At 53.6% G+C, this 23,400-nt stretch overlaps 1 protein-coding gene across 18 annotated transcripts in view; it reads left to right on the top strand.

Moving 5' to 3' along the window:
• Positions 1-23,400, top strand: part of MARK2 (microtubule affinity regulating kinase 2) — a 53,538-nt gene that overhangs the window by 22,713 nt on the left and 7,425 nt on the right. For 7 of the 18 annotated variants that reach the window (XM_074336523.2, XM_088789649.1, XM_088789648.1 and 4 more), the window contains 13 exons: positions 15,353-15,532; positions 15,759-15,812; positions 18,404-18,533; positions 18,810-18,875; positions 18,960-19,030; positions 19,245-19,301; positions 20,016-20,252; positions 20,687-20,806; positions 20,912-21,011; positions 21,090-21,202; positions 22,130-22,262; positions 22,526-22,704; positions 22,985-23,082. In XM_074336523.2, coding sequence (XP_074192624.1) covers positions 15,353-15,532; positions 15,759-15,812; positions 18,404-18,533; positions 18,810-18,875; positions 18,960-19,030; positions 19,245-19,301; positions 20,016-20,252; positions 20,687-20,806; positions 20,912-21,011; positions 21,090-21,202; positions 22,130-22,262; positions 22,526-22,704; positions 22,985-23,082 — 1,538 coding nt within the window. Of the gene's footprint in view, positions 1-249; positions 401-10,386; positions 10,817-14,837; positions 14,928-15,352; positions 15,533-15,758; positions 15,813-18,403; positions 18,534-18,809; positions 18,876-18,959; positions 19,031-19,244; positions 19,302-20,015; positions 20,253-20,686; positions 20,807-20,911; positions 21,012-21,089; positions 21,203-22,129; positions 22,263-22,525; positions 22,705-22,984; positions 23,083-23,400 lie in introns of those variants that run through there. The other 11 variants (XM_019717853.3, XM_019717855.3, XM_088789655.1 and 8 more) reach the window with 6 other exon arrangements.

Consider the following 23,400-nt stretch of genomic DNA (forward strand, 5'->3'; position numbering starts at 1 on the left):
CTCCTGTTATGTTCTAGTTCTGATAGGAGTACCATTCAGAGTTCTTGGCAGGAGACCAACCCACTTCTCCCTGGGCTAGTTCCCCTCCTTTTCCCAGTGTGTTTGATGTGCACGGTCCCCAGAGTTCTCCTGCAGCTGGTTGGTTCTGTAGTGGCCAGTGATTGGAGTGCTCCTGAAACGGGAACCCAGCTGCTTCCCTCCTTGGTTTTAGGGGCGGGGCTTGGAAATAGAGAATCCTAATCTCCCTTCCTCCTCCTCCTCCTCCTCCTCCTCTTCCTCCTCCCCACCCCCCTAACATTGCCAAGCAAACTGGAGTGACTGGCTCGGAGCCTCTGAGCCGGACTCAGCCCGCTCACTGCTCTGCATGACAGCAGCCATCTGGAGGAAGATTCATGGACGTGTGAGTATGTGGGCTCGAGCACATTGCTGTCTCGGCCTGCTCCTCTGCGGCAGGTGTGGACGCACCCTGGTGTTAGGGAGACCAGGGCTCCTGAGAGGACATGGCCACCTGCCCAGGTGTGTGGATCTGCCCAAGGCCACCCTCTTCTCTAAGGCGTGGAGAAATGGAAGGCGCTTCTAAACACCCCTGCTCTTCAGAAGAGTTTGGTGGGTGGTCGGGAGTTTATTCTTGGAATCCCTTGCAGCACAATATCCCTTTTTTTCCTAAGCCGGTTGCTTTAGTTCCTAAGCTGGACTTACTACCTTCAGTTTTTGTAGGAAGGTTAGGAAATTGGTAGCTGCTCCTTTGCTAGAAAGGGGGTGTTGAGAGGGAGGGAGCACAGATGGCCAGCGGGCATATCATGTTTCCCCTCTGGCTGGCTAGAGAAGGGGCACCACCCCAGCCCCCTTCTGCTGACCTCTTCAGCCAGCCGCGGGAACCCCCACATGGAAACATCCTCTTGCTGCTAAGGCTTGAGTGCCTAAGGCTGAGACCAGGCTGGAGCAGCGCGAGCTTGCTGGGCGGGGGGGGGGTTGGTTATTAGGGGCTGTGATGAATAGCTTTGCAGCAGAGCTGGGGAGAAGGACTCGGGTTTCACAGAACGGGGCAGCGTCTCTGTCAAGAGCCTCGGTTGCTGACCCACCACCTTCCTATCTTCCTGTGTCTTGAGGCCAGTGCTGACACCGTCAGGTTGACCCTCTGGTTAGAGAGGACGGGCCTGACCTGTCTCTGGGCTGCCTGCTGCCTGAGCCCCTCTGCCCGGAGCTGCACCTAATTTGTCTCCCAGTTCAGGCTTTGAGTAGGGCAAGAAGTGGTCATACGAAGTCCTGTCTTGGGAGTTTGACTTCTGACTGGGCATTTCGGCATCTGAGAACCTAGTGCTTTCTTCATGCAGATGTACCCTTGAAAGCGCCCTCTTTCTTAAGCCCTAAGTCCCATTTCTTGGTGGGCCAGGAAGGCTTTGGGACAGGGCTGGCCGAGGACACGGGGGCTTCTTCAGGCCCAGGGTCAGCGCCTGGGTATTAATTTAATTTGGAGCTCTTTATGGGGTCTTGTCTTGCTCATCCCTGTAGTCTTCCCCCCACCCCCTCAAAAAAAAAAACCCAAACCTTTCATACAAAGAACATTGGAAAAAGTGAGCAGTGCCTCAAGGTCACTGGATCATAAGTGGTATTTGGCGTAGGTAGCTGGTTTGGCATTTGGTGAGCGATTTCTGCTTTATATTTGAGCAAAAGATTTCTTGGCGGGAGGCCTCTGCTGTGTCCCCAGAGCTTGCCCTGTGTAAGGGTTTGCCCTCTTCCCTCCCCGACAGGTTGTTTTAATCCTCTTGCCTATAAACAAGTACAGCAGAACGTGTCAGGCCAGCTCACATGACCTTGGTTATCTCTTCATGGGGTAACCAGCATCAGCTTGAGATACCACAGTCACTTGATGTGGTAGAGCTGTCAGGGTAAAGAGGTGGAGACGCCAGGGGGAAGCCTGGCTCTGCCAAGGAAGGTGAATGCAAGTGAACGTGATCCCTAGTGGGGAGCACCAGGTCGGAAAAGGCAGCTGCCGTTGACAGGAGGAGACAACTAGACCGTCTCATTCCTTCTCGCCTTTATTATCCTCGAATTCCTACTCCTTGCATCTCATTTATCTTTCTCCTGTATCTCACATCCTGTCTGCAGGGGCCCAGGACATGCAGCTGTTTCAGGAAACTGCCCCGGAGACAGATGCATGCTAGTTCATGGGATATAAAACCCAACACCAAAAATCTCATCTTCCCAAACGGTGATCTTGTTATCTAGTGTGAAGGACAGCTGGTGGTAGGAGCTTCGCTGCCTCAGAAGGCTGCTGAGTGTCCATCCCGGAGCCACTCAGGAGCTGGATGTGCAGCTAAGCTTTCACCACCAACCCCTCTTGGGCCCCTACCCCCCCACAAATACAGGTTTCCCTCATCTCACAACTGAAGAGGCAGCGCTCTTCAGTACATAGTCCCTCTTTAGGGACTGTAGCCACACTGTGTGTGTGTGTGTTTCTTAAATGCTAGTCACATTTTCCATTGTGACTATTGATTTGCAAAGTTCCTAGATTCATATATCTAGAAAATTTTGGCACGATTGCCGATATTGTATATCTCAGGAGCTGTGTTGTGTACTCTCGATTTTTCTAGGGTGGGATGTGTATGTTTAAAGTGCTTATTGGGGGAGAATAGTGTGGCCTTTTATGGGGGAGATAAAACATTGGAGCTGCTGGAGAGTTCTCTGGCTCTGTAAGAAGCCCAAGTTCAAGTCCGAGCTGTGCGAATAGATGACCAAAACTTGGCCTTGACTCTAGAGCTCTCCTAGGCCAGCTCAAAAAGATCCACTTCTTAGAGACAGAGCGTTTGCAGTGTCATTGAGTAAAGAATTTAAAGCCCAAAGCCATATCTTTTTCTGTTAACCTACAGAATAAGTTAGGAAAGCATTTGGAATTGTAATAGCTAGCATGTCGTGAGCATGTAGTATATGCAGGCCTTGTTCTAAGTGTTTTGAATAGTGTTGGATATTCGTTAATTTCTGACTTTACACCTTCTGTTTTCTCTTGGTCGAGACCCCTTTGTGCCTAAGGGGTCTTTGTCCTTGGTGGTTGTATGGACTAGACAGAGCAACAGAATGTGTGGCAGTGGCCGCCTGCTGCCCAGCTAGTTCTGCTTGGAGGTATTCTGGGTGGTCTTTTCTCTCAATCTTCAAGTCTTTATTTAAGCTGCCATGCCTAATGGAGTGTTTGGGGAGGATCTGTGTTCCTTTCGTCGCCATCCTTCCTTCCCTGTCCTCGCTGAGTGAATTTGGAGGTGAAGAGCTCCAGAGATGGCTGCTTGCCTTCTTCAAAATAACCAGCATGCTCTTGTCTGCAGTCTGTGTAATAGAACATGTAACGGGGCCCACAAGTAGCCTCCTTCCTTCCCAACACCACCTGTTAATTGGTGCTTCTAGTTCCTGAGGGCTTCCACCAGCACTTGAGCTAATCGGTACCAAAGAGCCCTGCTCCCAGGTTCTTATCACAGAGGTCAGAAAGCTCAGAACCTCCAACACCAGTCTGAACCCACGTCTCCTACTGCCTTGGCCAGGGCTAACTAGGCTGGCCGTTTCTGGACCACTCCCTTCTCTTAGAAACCAGGACAATCACACTCTTTTTCCTAGGATTCTCTCTGAAAAGATGAGTATAAAAAGTGCTTTTTAAGAAGGCACTTGTTGTAATGGAAAGTGGCTGTCATCTCATTTACCGTACTCTGCTGCTAGGCCAAGTGCACAGACAACTAGGGCGTCCTGGAGTAGAATTATCATTGCCACCAGAAAACGAACAGTGTTTGGCTTCAGGAGGTGGGGGCATGGGGAGGGGAACCTAGGCCTAAAGTCAGAAGCTGACATATACTCAGGCTTACTGAGAAGCTTGTGCTTTGCAATCTTCTCCACCTAACTTCTGACCAATGAGCCCTCCTCTATTTATCTGGCAAGCTAGCCAAGGCATCTGCTTAGGTCATGGCCACTTAGTAACAGGATCCAGCAATCTCTGCCCTTGGTCCAGGTTTGGGACTGCAGTGGCAGCGGCAGAGCAGGTGAGGTAGATAAGAGACATATCCTCGGCCTCAGCTGCTGAGCAGGGGAGACTGATCTAAAGAACATTTGCTCCTGATGTGTCACGGGACTGTCCTAGGCTCCCTTTTCTCCTTTCTCTAGCTGGACGTTCTACCTGGTGTTCCTTAATTAGCCCTTCTCGCCTGTAAGGCAGCACCCAATCAAAATCCTTTTCTCCAGCCTCATTCCTGTCTCCCCCTGGGATCATACCTCCTTAGACCCTCCCTCCTACCCAGCCGCCCCAAATGCTTTGAAGTCCGGCTCCCTCACCTCAAGTCCTCTTGTTTCAAGCCTTCACCTAGGGTTTGAAGGTTAGGGAGCCCCCGTTTCTGCCGTCCGTCGTAGGTTTCACTTGGGAACACTGAGTTAATGTCCCTGATCTGGACTATGGTTAAAACCTTAACTCTGGTTAATATACTACTTCAGGACATGGTGGGCCGCCACGGGGTGCTGGCCTGAGGACACAATCTCCATTTGTAACATGTTTCTATGGCTAAATAGTTCCTTCTCACAGCGGAACTTTTGGTAAGTTGGGGATTTCTTGGCTAATATGCTGCAAAAGATTTGCATGCGTCTTGTGGAAGTGTTCTCATTCCTTTGTAGTCTAGCACCATCTATCACAAAAGTAAGTTGTCCTTCTGGGTGCCAAATGACAATGACAAAAACAAATACACACCACTTCCTACCAGAAAGGTCGCTGGAGAGCTGTACTCATCTCCTGTGATTGTTTTGAGGGGCAGGAGAGACTGAATTCTCAATTTTGGCTGATTTGACCCATTGTCAGGTAGCACTGGAAACAGGTGCCCCCCATTTTGCAGCTCTTGGGTTTTTAACGATCTGCTATAGAAGGAAGCAAACACCTTTGCCTGCAAACACCTCTGCCTGTGAGCAGGAGCAGCCCAGCAGGGGTTTGCTTATGGAAAGAGCAGCCAGTTGGATTTTTACTGGTCACTTAAGTGGAGCAGCCACATTGCAGTCTGGTTGAGTGGGCACAGTTCTGAGGTGAGAGGGGCAGTGATGGCTTTAGGTAGTGTCTATTTTTCTTTCCTGCTTGAGCTCTGACCTCTGGTCATGGTGACTTCTGGGACAGCAAACTTTGCCCCAGTGTTTTTCCTGACAACTCTCTCTTTGAAACTGGAGGAGTAGGACGGGAGTATTTTCTCCACTCCCAGAGGAAGATGCAGCGGGAAGAGGCACAGTTCAGCACCTCCCAGTATGGAGCTGGCCTGGGGAGGGCCTGGCAGGCCCAAGTCCCACCATCCCAGCGCCAGGCGGTCACTGCTCAGCAGGAAGACCTTTTCAGGAAACCACATTGGAAAGACAGAGACAAAGGGTTAAGTCTGCATCCAGGTACAAAGTCTGTTGCATAAACACTGAGAGAGTTTTCTGTTGTTGTTTTTTGTGGGGTTTTTTTTAAAGATCGCGTGCTTCTTTTTTACTTTGTGTTGGCAAAAACTCTAGGAGAAGATGGGAGATTCTGGGAGGAGATGATTATGCTGGGTGAGTCAACTGAGCTCCCCAGCTGCCATTTTTAGTTCCTTTGCTTTTCTGTACCAGGAGGCAGTTTGGGGAGGGGTGAAGGGCAGGATGGGAATGCTGATTTGTGCAGCGGGACAGGAGGCAGGTGTGTAAGGGTGATTTTTCTTGGCCCTATGGGTTTGACAAGGCCGTACAATCAGTACATTGGTTCAAGGAGAAACTATTAAACAGAGCTCTCAGTGTGGCAAACACTAAATAAACGTTTCCTACAAGTCACTGTCGCTTCCCCAAATCAATGGATCTTAGAATGGCTCGAGCAACATTGCATTGTCACAGCAAGACACAATGGTTTTGATAGCAAAGCAGTGGAGGGATTGAATGTAGAGAAGCAGAGAGAACTGTCTGAAGTGGGAGGTCCTGGTGGTTGGGCAGCAGAAAGTTCAGAGGAGAGGCTTCCCTTCTGTGATGAAAGGAGGGCTTGGACTTGATTGACAGGGGCCAGGGATGGGGGTGGGGGAGGGCTGCTGGTCCTGTGTGGTGCCGAGCCTGTATTCTGACTCTGTCTCCAGTTCACCTTGGTCACACCTCAAGCTCTGTGTCAGGAGAGAGCACCAAGGGCCTATCACCCACCACCTTAGAAAGCTTGTCAGAACTAACGCCCCATAGGTGTATCCATCCTTAAGAGAGGGGATCTCATGGCCACTGTCCCTTGGATATTGTCTGCAGTGGACACTGTTGTCGGTGATTGGTGTGAATCCCAGAGGTCACGAAGATGCCCCAACACGTTTTCTCACGTATTCCTTCATACACATGGATTTGTTCCATGCCTTATTCCATACCTTCTGCTCTGTGCTTAGGCGTTGCTGTGGGCCGTGAGGAAGACAGGCCATGGCCCTTCCTTTGTAGTGTACTCTAGTGGGACCAAGCAATGTCAGAGGGCAGCAGATGCCTTGAAAGACAGGAAAGGGGTCTTGTGGCAAGAGGTTTTGATTTTCCTTCCTTTGCCCTTGTCTGGGGTGGGGGAGGGAGGCGGGGAGCAATTTTAAGGATCAGAAAGTTGTACCCCTTTGATTCCGTAAGTATTTAAATGTGCGCCAGCTAGGTGCAAGCTCTGTTAGGCCCTAAGGGTGTACCGAGGAGAGAGAGACACTGTCCCTGATTGCTCAGAGCTGTGCAGACACACAGAAGAGGTGAATGGGCACAGATGGGGTGGGTGAGAGTCCAGAGAAGGGAGAGCTCACTCAGCTAAGAAGGTGTCTAGATAACTTTGAACAAAAGGATTTGGGATCAACAAGGAATAGGAGGGTTTACTCACTTAAAAGAAGGCATTATATGATAGCTAGCGCTTTACTTTTCGTGTGTGTGTCTGTGTAGCGCTAAAGACCGCAGTTCTGGTGCGTTTCCTGCGTGGCAGCCCGTGCGAGAGCTGGGGTCCCACCACAGGCCTGTCCAGGCCAGAGGACGCCCCTCACCACCACATCAGCTACACCTGGACAGTGTGCTAAAAACATCAGTTACTCAGCAAAGGCAAGTCAGGGAGGCTGGCACCTCAGCTGCACTAGTCGGTCTCCATCAGCTCCCCACAATACTCTGTAAAAGGAGCCGAACCTTTCTGCTGCAGGCCGCCTTCTGCCTCCCCCAGAGCCCTGGGCTCTTGGCTGGCTGGCTCTCCTGTGATATGGAGGAACTTGTTGGTCTCCATGGTTACAGTAACCCACTGGTAGGGGAGGAGCCCAATGGAGTGCGAGGCTGGCAGTGTGAGCTTCCCCCAGCCCTTGGCACCATGTGGTACGGGTATGTCAGCTGTTTCTTGGGTCTTTTCTGGGTGGAAGGAGTTAAGGAACCGATGAAGGGCAGAACCAGGCACACCGTCCTCCTCGGGGCTCCTGGGGCACAGGCAGGGCTGCCTCCCCATTCACCTACTCTTCTTGGCAGGAGGGATTTTATGTTAGGAAAGGGTCGTTTTTTGCTTCACAGCTCAGCCATGGTAGAAATCTGACCTTTTCTGATTCTAGAAGGAATATCAGCTTGGCTACACTGGTGCTTGGCTCATGTACTTTGTTTGCCCCTTGAGATGGCAAACAAAGGTTTCTACCCAAAAGTGGAGATCATAGAAAACATCAAGACCTTACTGCGCACCAGGCACTGGGGTCAACACCGGGGGGTTTCCTCATTTCTGAGTCCCACTAACCTGTGAAATGGGTAGAGCTAGTGCACTCAGGTCCCAAAGGAGGACGCTGAGACAGAGAAGTCAAGTAGTGTGCTTGTGTTCGGTCAGCTCCTAAGGAGCAAAGGCAGGCTCCCTCCCCAGGTCCCTCTGCCTGCAGAGCCTTGCTGTGCTGTCCCGCCTCCCCTAATGCAGCAAGCAGAGAACTGGAGTGAGTCTGATGTACAGTGCCCCTCCTCTGAGTGTCTAGAAGGCAGGACCAGATCTCTCTGAACTTGGCAACTGGCCCTGGCTCCAGAGGTAGGCACTCAACAAAGGTTTGCTGAATCTACAGTAATTGGGGAATGAGATAGACACCAGACCCCAGGGAGCAAATTCTCAGGGGTGAAGTGGTGCTGAAAGCTTCTGAAGCCCTGGTTGCTCAGTAGAATGCCCCGTGTTTGATGAGGAGCCCAGCGTTTCAAGTGGTTCTGAAGACGGGACTGAGGGGTGCTCAGTGCATTGTGGCTTCATGCACGAAGGGGAGTGAGCTGCAGGTGGCTGGGTTCTGAGCTCATGCCAGGTTGGTCCTTGCCTTGTGCTCTTCCCAGGAGGCCCTAGCTTCAGCTGTGGCCGCTTTGAGGCCCACAGGTGGCTCCCCTCATGGCCCAGGCTGCAGGGCTGGTCTCCCTGCCTTGGGGTGAGGCTTGCATTTCAGAGAGCTAAAGGGCAGAGAGCCTACCCTTGCTTTTAGCTTTGTGCTTCAGTTGCGGGCTCTGCTGGTCTCCTTTGTCAGGAAGGCACCCACCCTGGCTGGAAAAGGGGAGTAGCCTTTTGAGTTTGACACAACCCCACCTCCCCTCTGCAACATTAAGGGGTGTTGGGGGGCCCCCAGGTGAAGCCGTCACAGTTAACTTCAGGGGTGGAGAAGTGTATCCAGCCTCTCCACTGGTCAGAGTTTACCACAGCCTTAAAAGATCTCTCCTACCCAGAATGCTCCACTAGTTTATTGACTCTTGGCAGTTGAGAGTGACAGTTGCTCAGGATCAAAGGATGCAGAGAAAGCTCCCAGATCCAGTGAAGGAGGAAGGATTAAAGAAGGAGTGACTTGCCAGTGCCACGTGACTTTTCAGCTCAGTCCTACCCCATCTCTCCCCAGCCTCTCTTTGAGGTACTTCCTCAGTATAGAAAACCCCTTACTGCCTCCCACAAGGAGGATTGAGGAAAACAATCCTTCTGTCGCACTGCAAAGCCCTAGAGACCAGAAAAATACAGTTATCTGATCCTGCTGTGGCTTCTGAGGAACGGGCAGGTGGTCCCAGGCCAGCCTGAGCCCAGGGTCCAGAACAAACCCTGACCTCTTTCACTGAGATCAAGGCCCACTTTGGGAGGGAGGGAGAGGAAGGGTCGCTGCAGGGTCCCCTGAGTGGGCCTTCAAAACAACCCTCCACCAGTGGCCTTAACCGGACATTGGCATTCCTGCGGTCCCAGGGACCTTTCCTCCACCTTCACACCTTTCCCCTCCTTCCCGCCTGGAGGAAGAGCCCTGCAGAGACTTAACTTCTTTGGGGGGAAGTAAGAGCGGGTTAGGCATCAAGGAGGGCCAGTGAGCTAGCTGGGAAAGGGGACACAGGGTCCTGGGGCGGGCCGGACGCCCTGGGCTCCAGCCCGGCTCTGCACGGGAGGCTGTGGGACCTGGGGCCAGTCTCCACCTCTGTGCTTCAGTTTCTCATCTGTGAAATGCGGGGTGCTGCCTACCCCATCTGCCCTCAGAGCAAGAACACAGGAGGCACATGCCAGCCGCTGGTGGTATCAGAACTGTCGAATCTTGTGTCAGGCAAACACTGAAGTCGTGTGGTCTCCAGGTGTCTGCCCAGGGACAGGGAGGGCACAGAAGAGGCTTTGCCCTTCCCTAGAGGGGCCCATGGCCAACGTGCGATGTTGAGTGAGTTGCTTCATGGGAAAGATCCAGCCTAGAGTAGTGGAGTGAATGAATGCAGGTGAGTCAGGAAGCAGCACAGGCCAGGGAGGGCTCCACCTTGCCCTCAGTCAGCAGGGGCTTTGCCGGAGGAAGGTGTGAGGAATGGCTGCCCTTAGGCCCTCATGGCTGTTGGGGGGTGGGGTTGATAGACACTGGAAGTGGGTGGGAACCTGGGGATAGACTCCCAGAATCAGGGCTGGAAGGGACTTGGGACATTTAGTTTGTTCCCCAGCTTTGGGCAAAATTTACAATTACACATCTTACTGTCTATCAGTGACAAAGGTTCTTAATCTAGAACCCACAGACCTCTAAGGAGCTTCACAGGGTCCCCCGAACCTCCTGAAATTATGTCCAGAGTATTTTGTGAGTAAGGAAGATACACATTTTTCTAAGGTTAAACGCTGCTTTTTGTGGAGTAGGAGATCTGTGTGCCACTGCTGGGTGGCCGGTTTCTGCTTGCCCCTCCCCCACCCTGTTCTCGGTGGGTGGTTTGCTGGTCTTGCCCCTCTCGGGGTCAGCATGTCTGATTCCCAGTACTCCTCCCCGCCCTGCCTGACTGGAGCCCAAACCCAGGTCCCACCTGCTGCAGGTGCGATAAGGACTTGATGACAGCCAGCCCTGCCGCCTTGAGTCCCCTCCTTACCCTCTCCCAGCTGTTACCCTGCACTGCACCTTGGGGAGGGTGGGGCAGCCCACTTCCGGGGAGGGGGAGGGGAAGGAAGAAGGAAGTTCATCTAAACACGCCTCTTTCTCTCTCGTCTCCCTTCCTTCCTGTTCCCCTCCAGCCCCTTTCCTCCCACCTTGCTCCTGGTGCAGTATCCTGAACTGCATGCATTTCCTGGCCACCAGGCCCTGGCCCAGGCGAAGCCACGGGTTTGTCTCCGTTGCTCTCCTTGCCAAGCCCGTCTCTCTCTCTGCTTGTGGTGGTTTCGGTTGCGACATAGTCCAGGTTCCCAGGCAGGAGCCGCTGGGCCTGGCTGCTTTGCTGCTTCTCACTGAGGAGGTGGTGGAAGGTGTCGCCGGCTTCGCCTGAGTAAGGGTGGCTGGCGGAGCCCCCGCCCTAGGCCTGGCTCTCCCCGGCCTCTGTACTTTGCCCTCGCTGCCTGACAGGTTTCGCTGTGGCTTCTGCTGAATGGAAGTCGCCGGTACTCCTCGTCCCTTTCTCCAGCCGGGTATGTTTTCCCCTTTTTCTGGTCTGTGATTGCCCTTTGCCGTCCCTCTCACCCAAACTCTTTAAAGATTTGCAAAATTGAGCCAGGCACTAGCCCAGGGTAGTAAAATTCATGGGAAGGGTGATGTGGCATTGGCTAGGAAAGGAGGGGTAGCCACAGCAGCCGAGGCTCCCTTACACTGCGTCCACGGGCTCAGCTAGGGTGAGAGGAAGGGGCTGGTGACAGGCAGGGCCCGGGAGCCACTCCCGCACGACTGAGCGGAGACTGGGATCTGGTCGCCCAGGGCTTGTACCCCAGGGACATTTGCTTCCTCCGCTACACAGTGCCCAGGCTGACTCTGCCCCTGGCCAGGGGGTACCTGCTTGTCACCCCTCCCAGTCTGGGCCCTTCCCAGCCCTGAGGAAGCCTCAGGACACTTGAGGCCAACCCTGAATGCAGAGCCCCAGAGCGGAGCTTTTCTAGGGGAGAGCTGACAGGAGGAGCCTCCAGCGTTAGGGAATGGGCCCTGCCTACCTGAGTCAGCGCTGGCCGCTCAGGGTGGAGGCTGTCTTCCGGGCGAACCTGGCAGCATGCCTGGCCAAGCTGAGGTCCCAGGTTGAAGAACCCACTGGAAACAAGACTCCTTTTATCCCGTGTCCTACATTATCGCCTCTTCTCTACTGAGGACCCCGAAACTGCTTAGGCCCTGCTTCTGAACCAGGCCTGTGTGGTCTGCCATTTGGTTCCAAATACTTCCTCAAAGGGTGACCCCCTTGTTCTTTCTGAAGCCTGCCTGAGGGCCATGGGATTCCTCAGACATTTGGGGCCAGCCTGGGATGTGATGTCGGCCAGAGCTTTGGGAATGTCTGCTGTTCCATATCCCGTGTAAGCAAGGAGGATGGAGGTAGAGGGCAGAGAGCATGGCTTAGCTAGACATGTTTAGTTGGCCCGAAGGACAGCTAGTTCTCAGCCCACCGTCCTGTTGGTGAGATCTGGGTCCAGGCTGAATGGGCCTAGTCAGAACCATAGAAGGGACTCTCTCCGTAACAGTCACCCTCACCCTCACCCTCGAGCCTTCCCGGAAGCGCCTCACGTGGGGCCTTGATCCAAGAAGCATTTTCTACTGAAGAGTTTCTCCTTTCTGTATTCCCCATGGGCTGTCCTCACCCTGCCCCGCATCCTTGCCCTGGGAAACACCTTACAACTTAGGACAGGCGAAGGGGATAAGAAGCACCGCACTCTTTGAGTCCTGAGAGTTAGGTGGTTCTGTCCTGAAAGGGGGTGGGTGACTTTTGAAGCAGGGGATCACAGAGCATGTGGCAGTGTTCTCTGGCTCCTGGATAAGCTGAATCTTCTCTCTCTTAACTCTCCTGGATACGCAGCTTGGAACCAGCCCTTCCCAGCGTCCCGTCTAGCCCCTCCCATAAATGCTAGGGGTGCCTGTGTAGGCTGGCAATGGGGCCGGAAGGGAGGGTGGCAGACGATGGGCCTGGACCGCTCCAGCGGGTAGGGCCATAGCATCTCTTGTCGGCCTCCATCTGGGCTGCAGCCACCTTAGGAGGACTTGACTAGATGTGGAAGTCTTGTTGACAGCGAGACTTGGCTCTGCAGACGGTAGTATTTGGGAACGAAAAATAATAGCAGTAATGGTTGCTCTTTGCTGAGTGTTAGATAAAGCGTCTTGTGTGTGTTCTCTCTCTTACCTAATGTAAAGTCGGGAATATTTTATCGCCACTATACAGAGAAGAAGGAAGCTGACACTGGTAAGTGGAAGCCGAGTTCTGCTGGACAGAGCGCGCACATCCACTAGACCACCTCCGACACAGACGTGGGCTCAGCCCCACACCACTCCTGTGGATGCTTTCCTTTCCCTCCGTGCTAATCTCCTCTCCCTCCTCAGGACGGTGTTACTCATAATAAAGTTAACATGTGTTGAGTAAGTGGCAGATTTAGGATTTGAACCTGGCAGTTTGTCTCTGGCATCTACACTCCTAAGCCCCTCTTGTGGTGGCTGATGTTCTTTGAAGTCCAGTGTGTGGCTGACCCTGGCAGGGAATGCTGTCCTGCCGTGCTCCTCACACCAGCCCCTCGGGCCAGAAACAGCGAGGGGCACGGGCAGAGCAGAGCCAGGACAGGCAGTAGGCGGCCCCGAGCGATACGACTTCAAGGAGAAGAGCGCCCGAATCCTCGGGTAGACGCCGAGTCCCTGTGGCAGTTTTGAGGACTTGGAGATTGCCAAGTCCTGTGCTCAGAAAAGAGGGGTGTGACAAATTTAGAAGGTGAGTAGAGCTTGCTAAAGAAATGTCCCCACCCATCTTCCTCTCGTGGGAGTTGGGGCAGAGGGGAGGTTTTCCCTGTTCGTGGCCCCTTAGGCAGGCTGGCTCGGGTGGTAGGCAGCCCAGCAGCAGCCGCAGGGAGATGGGGCTGAGGAGAAGGAGGCCGGGCCTTCGGGACCCTGATGGCTGGGACTCAGGGTGCCCTTAGGTAGGTAGACTGAGCCAAATGCAAGTACCAGCAGGGCCTAGAAACAGTCTTCTCTCCAAGAGGTGTGAACCCTTTAGGAAGAAAAAAACAAGTATTTGAAAATCTGCTGTTCTAGCAAATGCTGTTTGAGTACCAACCAGGCTTGGGTGAGCTGCAGAGTGTCTGGAGACCAGAGGGCCAGAGAGCTCCATAGCCTGGATGGACAGACAGCAAAGCGTTTCGGGACTTCCACTTGCAGAAGAGAGAGCGCTCCCGGAAGGGCCAAGGAGGTAGAAAGATGTCAGGAGCCTCTGCCTTCAGAGCCAACCCTGCACATGAGATCTTTCTCCTCGAAGGTCCCGCCCCTTGTGCTTCTGGGATCTGAGTCAAGCAGCTCACCCCAAACCAGCCAGCAGCTACTGTTGGCCCTCCACTGACACCGGAAGAGGGGGGGACATCAGTAGCAGATACTTACTTTGGGTTATTGTTGTCTTCCTGTCTGAGGGGCAGCTGGTTGGGGAAGCAAGTCTTGCTCAGGAACCCTGGACAGTTCCTTTGTGGTGGCAAGTCATTCCTTTCTCTGTGGTTTTTGAGGGCTTTGTTTAGAGCCACAAGGGGCTGTGAAAGGAAGAACTTTGACTCACTCTCTTCTGGTCACGCTGCTCCTCTCCAGACTGTCTCCTTGAATTTTCCAAGGCAGCTCTGGGTGGCTATGGGACGAGGCTCTGGCAGCAGCTCTGTCCCAGTATGCTGGAGTGATGGCATCAGGGGTTCTTCGAGAGGTAAATCAGGGCTCCAGACAAGGCTTAGACCAGACTCGTAGGAGTTTTACTGAGCTATAATTCACATACCGTACAGTTCACCCATTGAAAGTGTACAATTGTCTTAGTAAATTCACAGAGCTGTGTATCCATCACCACAATCCCCCCACCTTCCTCTGCCCTCCTTAGCCCTCGACAAATCTCCTTTCTGTCTCCATGGATTTGCCTCTTCTAGACATTCCGGAGCGATGGCGTCTCTCTGTAGCCTTTGGGACCAGCTTCGTTCACTTAGGAGCGTCATGTTTTTAGAGTTCATCCGTGTTGTCGCGTGTTAGTCCTCATTTTTTAAAATTGCCGGTGATGGTTCCACTGTGTGGATATTCGAATTGGTTTATCTGTTCACCAACTGGTGGACATTTGTGTCGTTTCCATTTTCTGGCTCTTATGAATATGGTATATTATGAATGAACATCGGTGTACAAGGTTTTGCGTGGATTACAGTTCTGTTTCTCTTGGGTGGGTACCTAGGAATGGAATTGCTAGGTCTCACAGTAATCACGTGTTTAGCCCTTTGAGGAATGATCAAGTCTTCATAAGATGTGTGTTTTCATCTGGACCGTACCCTTCCTGTGAACATTTATATACCTGTTCAGTGCTGTTGTCGTCATTTCTGCTTCCTCCCACACTTATTGGCGATGATGGGGTATCTAAGTAGGGCAGACTGACTGTTGCCTTGCTCAGACCCTGTCATTCAGTTCGTTCATTGCACAAGTATTCATTGAGCATCTACCACAATCCAGTCCATCTAGGTGCTGGGATGTCTCAATGAGTAAATGATATGTGCCTGCCTGGAGCTTCCATTCCATCTGGATGGGCAACAAATCAATGCAAAGTGAGAACTAATAAAGGTAAATGTGAAGTGTTGGGTGGCAGTGAGAGCTTTGAAGTAATTCTGATGGTGTTGCCCCCGTGCCTTTGAGCTGCAGCCTTCTCACAGTGTGCACAGGTCACACGTGAGGTGGAGGGAGCCGTTGGGTTGTTCATGAGGGGTTGTATTGCCGGGCAGTGGAGCCAGTGATGGGACAGCTTAGGTCCTAAGCTCCAGCACCCGCAGGATATTGGCACTGGGCCGTAGGCTTTGGAGGGAAGACTGACTGACTCTCATCTCCTTCTTTTTCTTCCCCTGCCGTATGATTCTTTGCATGCCTGCCAGCCCCCTGGAATCTGTCCCTATACCCCTAGCGTCTTACATTTTTTGCAGAGAGCTAAGGACGAAAGTGTGGGGGACTGGAAGGGCAGCGTACTTACAGGTGTGCGTGTTTCCACCCTGCAGCCCACCTTGGGACACCTCGACTCCAAGCCCAGCAGTAAGTCCAACATGCTGCGGGGCCGCAACTCAGCCACCTCTGCTGACGAGCAGCCCCATATTGGCAACTATCGACTCCTCAAGACTATTGGCAAGGGTAACTTCGCCAAGGTGAAACTGGCTCGGCACATCCTGACCGGGAAAGAGGTGAGCACTGGGCTTGGGAACATGGCGGCCTCTGCCAGCTGTCGACACCCCCATAGGTAGTGGTAGGGCTCCTACCACACCCAACCTCTTGTTTGTCAGACAGAAATGGGATCTGAACAGATAGGGGTGGTGAGAGGGATGGGACGAAAATGAGGTGGAAGTAGATTCAAGCCCTGGGTTTCACTCGGGCAAAGCGGTAACCTTGGGCTTTTCGTCTCGTGTTCAGGTGGCTGTGAAGATCATTGACAAGACCCAGCTGAACTCGTCCAGCCTCCAGAAAGTAAGGCACAGCCCCTCCGCCCTGTTTGAGCCTCTCCCCAGGGCTCAGGGATGTACTGACCCTTTTGAGCGTCCTCTTAAAGCTCTAGTTTAAACTCGGGGCATTTCACTGTCCCCACTCCCCCTCTCTGTGGCTCTGCTGCCTCTGGGACTTTGGTTGGACCCTGTGTGTGGACGCCCCCTGACAGGGCTGCCTCTTCGGCCTACCTCTCTGACCTACTTCCTGTATCTTGTGCCCTTCTGGCCTGTGGCCAACCCTATGCAAAAACACATGTTTGTAGCTATTACTAGAAACACATTCTAAGATCTGGAATGATCGATCCAAGGTGGTTTCTTCAGAAGTACAGGATAAGAGGAGGCAGGAGCCTGCCACTGGAGCCTGTGCCAGCTGTGTTTTAGAGAAGGAGTATTGAAGACGGGGATTTTTAGAAGCTAATACACTCGTCTCATGCCTCTGACAGTGAGTGCAGACTAAGGACGGGTGCCCCCAGTTCTCCGTCTCACTTCTAGGCTCCTCTTAGCTACAAGTCACAGTCATCTGCATGTAGTCTTGACTAGATGAGGTCGAACCTTTCCCTTCCCTCCTTGACTTAACAGTGGGAAGCTACGGTCTTAGCTGGTTGGGGAAACCCTCTGGGTGGGAACTCATACCCCCGCTTAAGAAACTATGCAAAGCTGGTGGGAGGGAGAAAAGGAGACTTTCATTTGCAGAAGGGTTGTTACAGAGCTGGAAACGCGGGGCTCTCCTCCCACCCTGGGCTCGGCGGTTGGGGGAAGGAGGAGATCGCCCATTGGCTTCCAGAAAACTGCCCCTGTTCAGGTCAAGTCAGATTTCCTTTGTGCCCTCATCCTCCAGCTGACCCTGGTTCAAATTTCTGACCTGGATTAACCTAGTGCTTTTCTCATGGCAGATTGAACTTTTCTCACGAGCACATTGTTGTTTGAGTTGGGAGAAGGCATAGCCTCATGCTAACAGTCAGTGCCGTGACATTGGGAAGCCTGGGCCTCGGGCTGGGGGCGGTTAGGGACACCCTTGGAGTTAGAGGGTTTGAGCTGAGGTGCTCTGGCAGCGCTGACAGCCAAAACCAGAGTGTGTCCTACATTTGTTACCCGTGGGATCCCTTAAGGTTCTTTGGTTCAGAGGAAACATTGCTGCTATCACCAGCGTTCCCTGCTTGGAGCTTTCCAGAAGAAAGGGAAAGAGGGCTACTCTTGACAAGTTGGCTCAGACTCCACCAAGTAGAAGTTAGCATGGTGTGGGCCATTTGGTCTTTGGAGTGGTCCAGCCTGCCGTCGCAGTGATTGCCAGCCAGCCAGGCCATCTTACTTCCCACCCACTTCGTCTCCCTGCTTCTTCCTGACTAGCTGGAATGTACCAGTCCCAGACAAATGTAGCCATTTTAAAAGCCTTTCAACACACTCTGTTACCAAGGCCAATCTGATTCTGGCCAAATCACTCTGTTTAAATTTGGTCTCAGCAATGCTCCCTCAATGAGGAACACTGAAGACACAAGCCCTCTCAGGGTTCTAGACAAGCCCAGAAAACTCCACGCTCTTCCAGGAGAAAGCCCTTCCAGGCCAGGTGGCCACACCCTGAGGAAGAACCCTGGCCACTGTCTCCACACCCCATTTCAGTGCTGCTCCCCATGAGTGCCCCTGAGGCGGTTGGTGGCCAGCATTATTTGCCTCTTCATCCAAGACAACTGCTGGGCCAGGGAAGAAAGCAAGGGAAACCTGGGCTCTAACAAGAAAAGGGATTCAAGGTCAGAATCAGGTTCTTGAAGACTGGAAAGACTGTCTCTTCTCCTTTCCAGCTCACGAAACCTCTGGGATCTCATTAAAGGGGGGAAAAAACGTGTTCACTTTATTCCATAAACTATACTCCAGACCTCCCCCCGCAAAAAAAAAAAAAAAGAAAAAAAAAAACCCAAAAAAACTTAGTCCTGCTCTCAGTGCAAATAAGTGGTGAGGCCTGGAAGTTACAAAAACCCCACCTCCAATTCTCTGGCCCCTGCAGAGGGGATGGAGTTCATGTCTGTCATCTTTATGGAAATGTATGGTTTGGAGTCCCTGATTTGTTTCACAAAGAGAGCGTGAGTGTGTGGAGGTGGATTTGATTAAAATTGGCATCAGCTATATATAGGAGTGGCTTCTTCTGTCCCCACCCCAGAGAGCCAGGAGAGAGAGGCCTGCCCACTAGTCAGAGCCCTCTGCCTTCTGGAAATCGGAAGACACCAGGGTTCGCCTTCAGCTCTCCCCACCCCTTCACACCAACCAAGCTGGAGTCTGTTTTGTCACTGAATTTCAGTTCTGAATATTGATGTACATGGGCTTACACTCCCTCCTTCAAAGGCACTCGACCAAAACCCGTCTGCTGGGCGGGAGCTGCTTTGGGCAGACGGGCAGAGGGCGCACTGCCAGGCTTACCCAGGTGCTGCCCCTGAGAGTACAAGTGGTCGGGGCCCCGCTTTCCTCCCACTGGCCCTGCCTGCACTCCTCCCCCTCACTACCTCTCAGCCATCGGGTGGCCCCAGATGACCCGGACAACTGCCCTGTTTTTTTCTCCTTGCCTGTTTTCTCTTCTGGAAAAAGAATCCCAGCAGTGGCTCTGTTTGGAGGGGACCCGAGGGGAGCAAGTTGAGCAAGCATGACCCCTGGCATTTTATTTTCCAGCTATTCCGCGAAGTAAGAATAATGAAGGTTTTGAATCATCCCAACATAGGTGAGAACCAGCTGTCATTCCTTTCTTCTTCCCCCACCACAGGGCTCCACCTCCCCGCAGGGAGCCCAGCATGGAGCCCTTCTCCCCAGGCCCTTGCTTTCTGGAAGGCAAGCTCTGCCTCTGGCACACGGGGCTGTCCTTCGCGTGGTGTGGCTGCTCTAAGAGGAACTTGTCCTTGGGAAGGTGGACTTGAAAGGGGGAACTTTTATCCCGAGGGTGCCGCTGTACATGTTGGGGCTACTTCTGTGACTCATGGTTTGGCCTTTTCTCTTGTAGTTAAATTATTTGAGGTGATTGAGACTGAAAAAACGCTCTACCTTGTCATGGAGTATGCCAGTGGAGGTACGTATGGAACTGCCTCGTCCTCCTGTGCACCCACTGCCCCCGCCCCAGCCAGCTCTGACTAGCCCTGTCCGTCTCTTGCAGGAGAGGTGTTTGATTACCTTGTGGCTCATGGCAGGATGAAAGAGAAAGAGGCTCGAGCTAAATTCCGCCAGGTGGGTGTGACTCCCTGGAGTATGGGCCTGACCTCAGCCTTTTGGGGTCTGGCTTACAAGGAGGGGCTGCCTGTCTGTAAGTGGCCTTTTGAGGGTCCTTTGGGGTTTGTGATCTGTGTGGCAGCTTAGAACTAGGCCCCGGGGTCACATCTCTGCCAGCCACTGTGGCCTACCCTCAAGTGGCCCTGGGCTGACCCTTCTTCCTTCCTTTCAGATAGTGTCTGCTGTGCAGTACTGTCACCAGAAGTTTATCGTTCACAGGGACTTAAAGGTAAGGCATGCTCTTGTCCCCTGTGCCTCTGAGTCAGGGCCGGGCTCCATTCACCATGGCAACCACCAGTCCTGAGCATTCAGACAAACTCGAGCCTTTCATTTTTTGGAGACAATAAGGAAGCCCCGAGGGCTGCTTCCGGTCTGGACCTTACAGCTGGGCTTAGGGTCTCATTCCAGCCAGCGAGCAAGGGGGCCTGCCATTTCACCTCTCTGCCATCACCTCCCAATGCCGCCACGTGTCGCAGGAGCACTCCAGGCTTTGCTGGTCCTTCAGGCAGCCTGGTGGCTGACGGAGGGAAAATACTCAGTGTTGTCACAGCTGCGTCACAGCTGCTTTGCAGACGTGCGTGCACACTCATCTCTTTCACTGAGACTTTAGAGTGTGAGACTGCCTATGAGCTTCCTGGCCCCTGAGTCCTCATAGGATGATCAGGATTTACCTGGGCCTGACACACAAGCTTCTGCAGCTCAGAGTGTCTCTGAGCCTTCAGCTCGCAGCTCTCCGATGGCTGCCTGTGTGAGGAATGGCCTGCTCTGCCCTCCTCCTGCCCAGCCTTTCACACAGATTGAAGGCCTGCCCTTGGAGTTGGTGGAGAAAGTTCTGAGACTGGAGCTGACTTCCTGTTTGTTTCACACTCCCCTCAGCTCCTTCCTGCCTGGAGCCGTAGTGTGGGCCACTTGGTGTCCTTACAGTTTCCATCTTACCTCCCAGGCAGAAAACCTGCTCTTGGACGCTGATATGAACATCAAGATTGCAGACTTTGGCTTCAGCAATGAATTCACCTTTGGGAACAAGCTAGACACCTTCTGTGGCAGTCCCCCTTATGCTGCCCCAGAGCTCTTCCAGGGCAAAAAATACGACGGCCCCGAAGTGGATGTGTGGAGCCTGGGAGTCATTCTGTACACACTGGTCAGCGGATCCCTGCCTTTCGATGGACAGAACCTCAAGGTGGAGTAAAGCGCCGGCTGAGATCATTTCTGTGATTTCTCATTTCCTCTCTTGACCTCCGGTCTTACCCCTGACCTCTCACCTTTGCCACCTGTCTACATTTCTCCCACACCAGAGCTTCAGAGAAGGGCTTGCAGAAGGTAGCAGCAGTTGAAAGGTCATCTGCACCCAGTATAATAACCTCACTTCTTTTCTCAAGGGATGGAATCCGTTGTGTGTCCATTCGCCCCACAAGGCACTCAGGCTGGGCAGGCCAGAGGGCCCAGGGTGTTTGACTTCACCACGTCTCTGGGGAGGGGCCGTGTCTCAGACTCTCTGCCTCCTACTGCATTTCACTTTGCTCTGCCTGGCCAGTCTTTAGCTCTCAGGAGCCTGGGTGTTAGGTTTCTTCCCTTGGCCTTAGGTGATTTCACTTTTCACTTTCCCTCCTGCAGGAGCTGCGGGAGCGGGTCCTGAGGGGAAAGTACCGTATCCCGTTCTACATGTCCACGGACTGTGAAAACCTACTTAAGAAATTTCTCATTCTCAATCCCAGCAAGAGAGGCACTTTAGAGGTGAGCAGCCGAGAGCCCAGCTGGCCGGAAGGCCCCGGGTTCCCAACGAAAGCTTCAAGCTGAGTATCCCTCCTCTCTGCCCTTCCGCTTCCCTTTGCTCCCCAGCAAATCATGAAAGATCGATGGATGAATGTGGGTCACGAAGATGATGAACTAAAGCCTTACGTGGAGCCACTCCCTGACTACAAGGACCCCCGGCGGACAGGTGACGCTGAGCCGGGCCGCGAGGTTGAGCCTGAGTAGTGCTCAGGACCAGCCTTAACTGAATGTTTCCCCCGTGCAGAACTGATGGTGTCCATGGGTTACACGCGGGAAGAGATCCAGGACTCGCTGGTGGGCCAGAGGTACAACGAAGTGATGGCCACCTACCTGCTCCTGGGCTACAAGGGCTCCGAGGTGTGTGCCCCTGCTCCATTCCCCGCTCTGGCTGGCCCTGCTGGCAGCGGCACCCCCTTGCTTCTAGCCCCCTTGAGGGCAGAAGCTCATCTGAGTAGTTGTGCTGACAAATGTTAAGCCTCAGCTCTGGTGGCCAAGGTCCTCTGGTCTTTGCTGTCACAGATCTCCATCAGTGAATGGATAGGGAAGCTGATGGGGTCCGAGCCTGGGCCTGGGTTTCCATATGGGGGAGCAGGTCTGGCTCGGTCTGTGTTGGTTGGACTGGGTCTGGGTCAGTCTGGCTGGGTCATTTCTGTGTTGATCCAGAAATTTTGTTTCCCTATGTTTGTGTGTCTGTTTCTGGAAGTGTGCATCTCTGGGTCTCTGGGTGCGGGAGTCCCTGTGTCTTTCTTGTAAGAGTCGCGAGTCTGTGTGTTGCTTCTTCCTGGTGCTTGTGTCTGCGGATGTGTAGCTCTGCATGTATGTCCATCCACCTGTCTTTGAGTCTGGAGGCTTCATGAGTAGTGTTCTGTCCATCTGGGTCACCATGTCTGAGTCCATGGGTCTCTGGGCAGGGGGTCTTGTTCCCCATCTGTGTCCCCACATGCACTCGTGGCCTCTCCACCCTGCTCTCCCACCAGTGGTGTTGGGCTCCCTCTTTTAATTCTCGCCTTAGCCTACTCAGGAGGCTTGGGGCTCCTGCGTCTGGATGTCTCTGCATCTGGATGTGCGTTCTCATGGGTGTGTGTACCCCTCTCTGAGGGTGGGGGTCTTTGCCGGAGGTAGTGTGTCTCTAGCTATGTTGGTCAGGGTCTGTTTCCAGGCTTGTGTGTCCCCAAGAGTGTTCAGTCGCACGTGGGTCTTGCAGGGTGAGCCCTATGTCTCATGTGAGCCTGGGGTGGGTGTGTGTATCTGCCTGACTTCTGCCCTCCTTTTCTGTTCTTGCAGCTGGAGGGTGATGCCATCACCTTGAAGCCCCGGCCTTCAACTGATCTGACCAATAGCAGTGCTCCTTCCCCCTCCCACAAGGTACAGCGCAGTGTCTCGGCCAACCCCAAGCAGCGGCGCTTCAGTGACCAGGGTGAGTGCTTTTGGGAGTTGCAGGTGGGAGACTCACCCCTCTGCTGAGAGGTTACAAGTTCTGGGGGCTTTGGATGACACAGCTGACATTCACTCCCCGTTCAGCCACTTGTTTGTGGCATGGCCTTGGGCAAGTCCCTTCCTTCGGCCTCTGTGGGGTTTGCTGGGTTGCTAGCAAGACAATAGGAGAGCACCATGTGGGTGGGGTGGGCCCTCAGTGGGCGCCCGCCCTGACCCATTCCCACTGTCACTCTGGCCCAGCAGCTGGTCCTGCCATTCCCACCTCGAATTCCTACTCTAAGAAGACTCAGAGTAACAACGCAGAAAATAAGAGGCCTGAGGAGGACCGGGAATCGGGGCGCAAAGCCAGCAGCACAGCCAAAGTGCCTGCCAGCCCCTTGCCCGGCCTAGAGAGGAAGAAGACCACCCCCACCCCCTCCACGGTGAGCCATGTCAGCCCCACCCCCACCCCCTGCAGCGGGTCTGTCTGTCCTCTCCAGGCAGTTCTTCTCTTGCCCCAGACCACTCCCTGTGCCTGCCCACCTGGCCTTCCCTGCTGGGCCGCTGATGCTCCCTGTAGAAAGCCTAGCCCCTAGAAGTAAAAGTGAAGTCCGTTGTTTCCCTACCCCCACCCCTCCTGGCAGGTGGCGGGGGCAGGTGCTCTGACCCTGCCAGTGGAACCCTGGCATTCCGTGACACAGCCCTGCCCTTCCTTCCCCACAGAACAGCGTCCTCTCCACCAGCACAAACCGAAGCAGGAACTCCCCGCTTTTGGAGAGGGCCAGCCTTGGCCAGGCCTCCATCCAGAACGGCAAAGACAGGTGAGCAGGCACGGGCCCTGCCCCCCACGCTCCCCGGGAGCCTCCGCACCACGGGGACGTCTGTCAGCAGCACCACCCCCTCCCTGCTCCCTGGAGTTCCGTCCTGGCTCTGTCCAGTCCAGCTTTCCACACACCAGCACCTCCTCTCTGCCCTCCACTCCCCCCACCCCGTCTCCTCTTCCCTGTGTTCCTGTGACCGACTGTTCCTTGCCTGTACCAGTATGACTCCATGGTCATCTCTGCTGCTTCTTGCTTCTTGACTGCAGCCAGGGCATGGCAGCTGCGCTCCTCTAGGCATCAGTGCTGAGGCCCCAGCTC

Source organism: Rhinolophus sinicus, chromosome 14, assembly GCF_057876585.1.
Source record: "Rhinolophus sinicus isolate RSI-liver-muscle chromosome 14, RSI-T2T, whole genome shotgun sequence".
NCBI classification, from domain to species: Eukaryota; Metazoa; Chordata; class Mammalia; order Chiroptera; family Rhinolophidae; genus Rhinolophus; species Rhinolophus sinicus.